At 39.0% G+C, this 9,235-nt stretch overlaps 1 protein-coding gene and 1 pseudogene across 1 annotated transcript; one reads left to right on the top strand and one right to left on the bottom strand.

Annotated features, from left to right (window-relative positions):
- The first annotated feature begins 638 nt into the window (after positions 1-638).
- LOC103197182 lies at positions 639-1,302 on the top strand (annotated as a pseudogene).
- A 3,938-nt stretch (positions 1,303-5,240) lies between these two features.
- LOC103197181 (olfactory receptor 52B4-like) lies at positions 5,241-6,179 on the bottom strand. Its single transcript, XM_007941055.1, has one exon. It carries the CDS (start codon positions 6,177-6,179, stop codon positions 5,241-5,243), a length of 939 nt encoding a protein of 312 aa, XP_007939246.1.
- Positions 6,180-9,235: the final 3,056 nt, after the last annotated feature.

Here is a 9,235-nt window from a genome sequence, read left to right as displayed (position 1 = left end):
ACAAAGATTTTCAAATATAAAAAAAAAATGAAAGAATTTTACAAGGATCAACTATATGCTGTCCAACTAGTGTCTTCCAATTACTACCTCTACTTATTTTATAACATAACTATCAATCCCTCTTTTTATCCATCAATCTATCCTGTTTTTGGTACTCCAAACAGTAAATGATGTTTTCAAAATTTAAAAATTTAGTCATCTCATACAACATTAGTCATTTTGTGGTTGACCCATCTCACTCAGCATAAAGTCCTACAAGTTAATCTGTTAATTCTTCATTATTCTTTAATGTTGCATGATATTCCACTGAGTGTATGTACCATAGTTTGTCTACCCATTCATTTGTTGTTGGGCACTTACGTTGTTTCCATCTCTTCGCTTTTATGAATAGTCCTGTGATGGACATGGGTGTGCCTATACCTGTTCGTGTCTGAGCTTTCACTTCTTTAGGATGTATACCTAGTAGTGGTATTGCTGGATCAAACAGTATTTCTATTTCCAACTTTTTAGGGAAGCATCATACCATTTTCCACAATGGTTGCCCCATGTTACAGTCCCACAAGCAGTGTATGAGTGTTCCAATCTCTCTACACCCTCACCAGCATTTGTTGTTTTCTGCCTTGTTGAACTTCACTATTATTGCTGGGGTGAGAAAATATCTCATTGTCGAACAGATCTCCACAGTCATGTTGGAGTTCCCCCCTGAAGAGTGTGACCATCCCATCCTGGCCCAAGTGGTCTAGTTCTCCATTCATCTTTGCAGGTGGTCAAGACATGTACCGCACAGGCAGCAGCAGTGCAACCTTTCCCCACATCACCCAGTCCATATGCTTCAACCCTAACCTGGAGGGACCACCTCTAGAGGGCTATACAATTCAAGGGCAATATGCCATTCCAAAGCCAGATTTGACTAAGTTGCACCAGTTGGCAATGCAACAGCTTCATTTTCCTATGACACATAGCAACACTGGATTCAGTGGCATTGAATCCAGCTCTCCAGGGGTGAAAGGTTACAGCACAGGTCTGGATACAACTGCTCAGACTACTTCTCAAAAACTCACCATTCCAAAGTATTTGATTAGCTGTATTATTGACCAGCAAGATGACAAAATCAATGAGATCTGTCAGATTTCTGAAGTACAGATCAAAATTGTGAACCCATTAGAAGTATCTACTGATAGGCAGATTACCATCACTGGATAAGCTGCCTGCATTAACCTGGCTCAATATCTAATCAATATCAGGCTTCCTTTGGACAGTGGTAGCACAGAGAGCAGCTGGACAATGCAGATTCATCCATAATTCCTTTCTACTGTTCACCACCACCCATGATCCATCTGTGTAGTTACTGAACAATCATCAATTCCAGGTTTCAAATAATTTGGAAACTTTCAGTTTCTATACTGTATCATCCACTCATGGTTTATTAACTAAAGCATTTTAATTTCTGTTCTGTTCAGCTGTGAATGCCAAGATCCATGTTAAATTTTACAAGCTTCTCTGTTTTGTTTTGTTTTTTGCTCATAATTTTTTTTCTGTTTGTCATAGATATGTAAGAATGGAATATTAATACTTTTCAGTTTAGTTCTATAATGTCAGGAATTTTTCCAAAAAATTAAAGGGTGGACTGGAGCAGAAAAGAAATGGGAGTACTGGTTCACCAATAATTCAAGTGTAAAGGAAATATTCCTGGTAGACACATCAGCAAGGTACAGAGATGTGGAAGAGCACGGCATGAGCAAAGAAAGGAGAGACATGGGTGAATAACATTCTATGTTTGAAGAGCAGATATTATGTGTGTTAGGCTGGGTTCTCTAGAGAAGCAAAACCAGTAAAGTTTATATATACATATAGAGAAAGATAAATTTATCTTAAGAAAATGTCTCACACACTTATAGAAGCTGGCAAGTCCCAAGTTCTTGGATCAAACGTCAAGCTGGAGGCTTTTCCCAATTCACACAGCAGCAGGGGCTGACAAGCTCAAGGTTGGCAGGCAGTATACTGGCTGATGACTTCAACAAATGACAAATCCAAGATCGCCAGGCCGAATGGTGGATTGTTCACTCACGTACAGTTGTACACAGCACAACAGGATCCCAATCCACAGAAGAGTATCTCTTTTCCCAGGATGTCCATAAATATATTGGAAGAGGCCACACCCCTAGGGAAACTCCCTTTCAATGATTTGGCTGCTCAAAACATATACATATGATCCTATCATGGGAACAAACCACATCACAACTGCTTAAACCACACAGAATTGTGGTCCGGCCAAGTTGACACACAGCTCCAACTATCACATTATGGAAAATGAAAAGAGATATGTTGCTGAAATGTAGCTGCTAGCTCATTGCCTAATAGCATTTCTTTGCTGTGTGGAGGTAGGAATTCTTGAGATACTCTTCCTTAGTAGCAAATAGTGAAAAATAAGAAAGTAAAAAACAAAAAAAGAAAGAATCCAAACTCACTGTGGAATTGATTCCAACTCATGGTGATCCAATGTGTGTCAGCATAGAACTGCACTCCATGGGGTTTTCAAAGGTTGTAATCTTACAGAAGTAGTTGGCCAGGTCTTCATTCCACCACATTGCTGGGTGGATTTGAGCACCAACCTTTCAGTTAATAACCAAGCACAAACCATTTGTACCATGTAGGGAGTACAAACAGTAAAACAAAAAATAAACCCACTGCCACTGAGTCAACTCTGACTCATAGTGACACCCACTGGGTTTCTAAGGCAGTAAATCTTTACAGAAGTTGATTGCCCTGTCTTCCTTCTGCAGAGTGGCTCGTGGGTTTGAATTGCCAACCTTCTGTGTAGCAGTCAAATGCTTTAAGCACTACACCACCAGAGCTCCTTACCAGAACTCCTTACAAATAGTAAGAGGCTCCCAATTCCCATCCCTCTGCATCATTCCCAACACCTAAACAGTCTTTTCCTGATAAAAGAATCCCAGGCTTCAGGATTACCAGCTCCTTAAGAGTTTCCACCAACAAATACTATCATATGACTCATCCATTCACTCAACAATTTTTTTTTAATTTTAAATGCTAAATACCTTTTCTCTTCCTAACTTTTATTTATTTTGTTATTGTTGTTGAGAATATACACAAGAAAACATAGCCAATTCAACAGTTTCTGCATGTACAATTTAGTTACATTGATTACATTCTTCAAAGTTGTACAACCATTCTCACCCACCTTTTCAACAAATATTTAATGTGCCAAGAAAAGTCTTCAGTGCTAGATAAAGAAGTGAAGAAATCATACAAAAGTCAATCACCTCACTGAACTTATTTTTTTCACTTTTTTAAAAAAAATGGTTTTTTACTTTTGTCAACATGTTTAAAATTTTAAACATTTTTTCTTTCCTGTTTTGTTTTGGTTTTTTTCTTTAAATTTTGTTTATTTTTTTGTTGGGACTATACACAGCAAAATATACAATTCAATAGTTTCTACATGTACGATTTAGTGACATTGATTACATTCTTTGAGTTGTGCAGCAATTCTCACTCTCCTTTTCCAAGTTGTTCCTCCCTCATTAACATAAACTCACTGCCCCGAAGATTCCTATCTGATCTTTTGAGTTGTATTGTCAATTTGATCCCATATAGATGGTTTTTAAAAGGGCATAATGCTCAAACTCACTGTCATCAAGTCGGATCCGATTCATAGCAACCCCTCCTTGGGTTTCCAAGGCTGTATCACTATGTAAGTAGATTGCCCAACCTTCCTCCCGAGGAGTAGCTGATGGGTTTGAACTGCCAGCCTTCTGGTTAGCACTCAAATGCCTTAGGCACTATGCCATAATGCTCAAGGCGGTCCTTTTTTACTGGTTAGTTTAAACTATTGTTTGGTTTAAGAAGATCTCAGGGGGATATATTCAGTTTAAGGTTTAAAGATTATCTCAGAATAATGGTTTCCATGGTTCATCCACCCTCTATGTCTCCAGAAAGTCTACAGTCCATAAGAATTTTAAATTCTATTCTACATTTTCCTCCTTTTGATCTGGATTCTCCTATGGAATTTTTTATCCAAGTGTTCAGTAATGGTAGCCACGGACCATCCAGTTCTTTTGGTATCACGACAAAGGAGGCAGTTGTTAATGGCAACAATTAGTCACACATTCCATATCCTCCTCCTATTCCTGACTCTCCTTCTTCCTCTGTTGTTGTAGAATTTACTCTTATTTGAAAAAATATCAAATTTCTTTTAAAGAAATAAACAATTGTTAACATATAGTCAGTTCTATATGGTGATGTTTTGTAACCATTATTATCAACAATATTAAATGTTATATAGAAAAAATAATGTACGGAAAGAGATTAGAGTATCATTGATTAGATGTTACAGGGATTGCAGCCTTAAATAGGATAGGTAGAAGAAGTATCATTGAAAATGTTTTAATTGAGCAAGGATCTGGTGGAGACAAGGGCAAAGTCGAGAAGATAGCTGGGCAAAGTTGAGGAGATAGCTTGGCAAAGAAGATTCTAAGCATAGTAAATACCAAAAAAACAAAACAAAACTCACTGCCATCAAGTCAATTCTGACTCATAGCCACCCCCTTTGGGTTTCTGAGGCAGTAAATCTTTACAAAAGTAGGTTGTCCAGTCTTCCTTCCATGGAGTGGCTGGTGGGTTTGAACCGCCAACCTCCTGGTTAGCAGTCAAATGCCTTAGGCATTACTTCACCAGAGCTCCTTAGCATAGTAAATAGCAAGCACAAAAACCCTGAATCCCTGGCACACTTGAGGAAAGCAAAGATGCCAATATAATTGAAGGAGGAAGAGGAGGAAAGAAAGAAGTGGGAGATGAAGTCAGATACAAGATCATGTAGGGTCATTAAATCTTTGTATTATGAATTGAATTATGTTCAAAAAAATATATATGTGTTATAAATCCTAACCTGTATCCTGGTGACTGTAATTCCATTTGGGAATGTGTTGTTTTTGTTTTGTTAATGAGGCAGGTTTCCTGCAGAGTGATTTAAAAAGGTGAACTTTCCCAGTTCTCAATTTTATGAATGAGTTAGCAAATAACCCCAATGATAATCATAGCTAATGACTGATTGAGGTTTTGAAAGAAACACAAAACCAAACTACCCAGATGTGATTGCTCTAGAGACGCTGCTGTGTGGACTCATTTAACTTGTAACAGCTGTATACTGGTGCTAAAGTTCACCTCATGCATAGATCAAACTGCTGAGAAAACAGAATCTCAGCTTCCAATATCAGTTATTTCTACTTTGCAAATAATACATGGACCACTTGATCCCGGATCTGCTTGGTCTTGATCCCATAAATAATGGGATTCATCATAGGTGGAACCAGAATAGAAACATTGGCCAAGAGGACATGAATATGGGGTGCAATGTGGTGTCCAAACCGTTGAGTAAGTGTTGTGAAGATCCCAGGCCCATAAAAGAGGATAATGACACAGACATGGGAACCACAGGTGTTTAGAGCTTTGTGGTGAGCATCTTGGGAAGGAATGCGAAAGACAGCATGGAGGATCAGTACATAGGAGATAAAAATTAGCACAATATCTAATACTACTGTTGACATTAAGACAAAAAACCCATACCATATGTTTACTTGAATATCATTACAAGAAACGTGGGCCAAAACAATGTGCTTACAACCAGTGTTCAGGAGGATGTTGCTTTTGCAGAAAGTCAATCTTCTCAGAAGAAATATTATTGGGAAAATTGTACCATAACTTCTCAGAAAGATGGTGCCACCAATTTTTGCAATCAGGGAATGTGTAAGAATAGTAGTGTATCTCAGTGGGTAGCATATGGCAATGTAGCGGTCAAATGCTATCACCAGCAAGATCCCTGACTCAGAGATGAAGGTGGAATGGATGAAGAAGAGCTGAGTGATGCAGCGATTCAGAGAAATCTCCTCAGCATGGAACCAGAAGATAGCCAAGGCCTGAGGCACTGTGGATGTGGAGAGGATGATGTCTGCTCCAGCCAGCATGCAGAGGAAGAGGTGCATGGGTTCATGGAGGCTGTGCCTTGTACAGATAATGAAGATGAGCAGGCTGTTCCCCAGCAGGGCTATGATATAGGAAATAATGAAGGGGATAGAAATCCACACATGTTGGTCCTCTAGGCCAGGGACACCCAGCAAGCGAAAAACTGTGTGGCTCACACCAGTGTGGTTCAAGGTAGTCATACCTGGATCAGACAACCTGAGGCCTCTCCTCTAGTCACAAAGAAGAAATTTTAGATTATAATCAATGATTTTCTTTAATGTCACCAGAGATGTTTGAATCCATTCTATTCTAAAGGTGCCAGGAACTATGGTGCATAAAGATGAGGTTATAATCTCACAAAAAAAGATGGGCATCTAATGAAAATAAAATTATTATGTTAACATATTAATGATATGAGAAAAATTTTACGTGGAAACACAGTAGGAGTAATTCACCCTGTTCCTCTTTGTGATGGTATTAAGAGTGAGTTTATATATGAAACAGTCTGGTGAATGGAGTAGAGGAAGATATCATCAGGTTAAGGGAGTACCAAGCAGAGAACGGAGTGAAGGCCTTTGGAAGTTTAAGGAGAAACGTTTGGTATGTAAATACAATATTTAAACAGCTCTCAGCTCTGCAAGGTTATGGCATGGCAAATCTGGAAAAATTAGAAAAATAGATTGGCTCTCAATACAAATCAAAGAGCCTGAACTTTACCCTGTGAGGAGAAAAAATGGTCAACCATGATGAGTTTTATAAGTGGAAAGCATTTTATATATGTTAACCTGGTAGGTATGTATCCTACATAAGCTGAGTAGGATAGAGAGGATGGAAAAAGATGGCAAGGGCTAAAAGTTAAGTGTTTGCTCTAGTATGACAAACTAGTATGTGGTGTCCAAACCACCACCACCTAGTATGTGGTGTCCACATACTAGTGATATATCGATAGATTACTATCACAGGAAAATAGGATCAAGAAAGCAACCCTTTTAAAGTAACTTCTCAATGTTAGGCATTGATGTAAAAACGTTACTTATGTTGTTGTTAGTTGCCATTAACTCAGGTCTGACTCACGGTGATCTTATGTTTAACAGAATATAATGTTGTCCAGTCTGTGCCATCTTCATGATTATTGATGTGTTTATTGTGTCAATCTATCCCATTGAAAGTCACCCTCATTTTCACTGACCCTCTACAAAACATAATGTCCTTAGGTTACTCGTAACATTCCATTTTGCTTTTAACAAATTGGGCAGTAGGTACTAGCATCCCCTGTTCTCCAGAACAGAGCTTGAGACTCAAGAATCTTGTCACAGTTCAAAGGTTTAAGGATTTTACTACCTATAATTAAACTTACTATACACAATTTCCTCATCTTGGAAGTGGGCCAAGGGAGAGAGACCTTTCTAGGTTGGGGGAGGGAGAACAAAGCCAACGCTGAGCAGGTAGCTCTGTCCTATCCCCTTTAACACAGAAGACAGACCTGGGTTAATAGTATAATAGTTAATAGTATAAAGATTTTGTAATTAGTTATAGTTGAAACTTTAGAAGCTTTAGTATTTGCCTCCTTGTCAATGCCTCTTTAACCAAAATGGTAAAACTTGGTAAAGACCTATAATACTTGCGTATCCTGCATCTGGGCAAGCAGATAGGAGATAATTAGAGAAATGGCTGTGTTGTACAAGGTACTACAGAAGGAGAGGCCAAGTACCCATATGGAAAGAGGGAAATGGGTCCAAACTCCAGGCACTGGTGGAGAATACAGGGAAGAAAAAGAAAAAAAAAAAAAAGTTTATTTTAGATTCTAGAAAAGATCTATGTTGTTTAGTGGCCAGAGGACATATTTTACCCTGAATAGGCAAGAACAGTTTTTTGTGAAAATAATAATTATTCATTCTTGGATCCAACATCTAAGTCCTACCTTCCACCATATCCTCTTCCAGCTGGGTGCTGAACTTGACGTGTATTTGTTCACAAGAGATATTGATACAAAACTCAGCTGATAAGAAGGTCAGAGATCCAAGGGATGAAGAAGCACAGATCAACTATTCTCTGCATCTTTGCATTTATTCACTGTCTATCTTAGTGCCTAGCCCATAACAAGTATACATAATCATTCAAACCCTCCTCCTTTGTTTCTAGTCTTCTCACCTCTAAATTTAATCTCCAAAGTAGGAAGACCTACTCCTTATTTCATTGCTATATTACCCTCTAAGTAATTGCTGAAAATTGAAAAGAGCACAAATAAAGGCTTGTGTGTCTGCTGTGGACAGCAAATATTACCAGGTCTGTCTGTGGCCATCCAACCATTCTGAGAGTATGCCCTCAGCCAATGAAAGTTATCCTCCTAGAGGAGAGGGAAGAAATAAAAACACATATGAAAATGCTGTAGTGTACCAGAGGGTATGTGTATGGCACCACAATTCTTACAAAGTAATAGCAGGCAGAGCAGATGAAGATAAAGCAAAACATCATGAATAACTAAGAAGAGGAGTCTTAAATGGATCAGCTACAGATGTCAGTGGCATTAGATACTTTGGAGTGGCAAAGAGGATTTTTCTTTTAAGAAGAGAATAGAGGCTAAGGAGGCTGTTGATTGAAGGCTGGTTGATGGGTGAAAATTCATGGACTAGAGTGGCTCCCTGTGACCTCAAGGTCATCCTAGAGATCTTCTCAAATGCCTCATGCAGGTTTGTGCAGCCTTGATGCAGGTACCCTTGGCACCCTAGGATTGGCCTCTGTCTCCCTGTGCTATAGAGCTACCTATTGTTAGGTGCTGTTGAGTCGGTTCTGGCTCAAAGCAACCCTATCTGCAACAGAACAAACCCTGCCTGGTCCTGGATCATCCTCACAAACATTGCTATGTTGGAGCCCGTTGTTGCAGTCACTGTGTCAATCCTTCCCATTGAGGGTATACATTTTTTATGATGATCCTCTAATTTACCAAACATTATGTCCTTATCAGGGACTAGAGCTACCTGCTAACTCTCATAGTTAGCCCAGTGTGTGAGCAATGTGCCTGCATGATACATCTCCCCACAAGTCATTCCTTTCCCTCTGCTTTCACAAGGAGGCTAGTTATCAGAGGACTTAGCTTGAAGATAAAAGCATGTCTTTGTTATCTCATGCTGCTATAACAGAAATAGCACAAGTGGGTGGCTTTAACAAATAGAAATTTTCTTACAGTTCAGGCTAGAAATCTGAATTCAGGATACATTGGCAGTAGGGGGAGGCTTTCTCTCTCTGTCTCTCTTCC

The sequence above is a fragment of the Orycteropus afer genome, unplaced genomic scaffold, assembly GCF_000298275.1.
Source record: "Orycteropus afer afer isolate SDZICR_OR568_19922 unplaced genomic scaffold, OryAfe1.0 scaffold00074, whole genome shotgun sequence".
Taxonomy (NCBI): domain Eukaryota; kingdom Metazoa; phylum Chordata; class Mammalia; order Tubulidentata; family Orycteropodidae; genus Orycteropus; species Orycteropus afer.
Note: the sequence above shows the minus strand (reverse complement) of the source record. Positions and strands in the feature narration are given on the sequence as shown.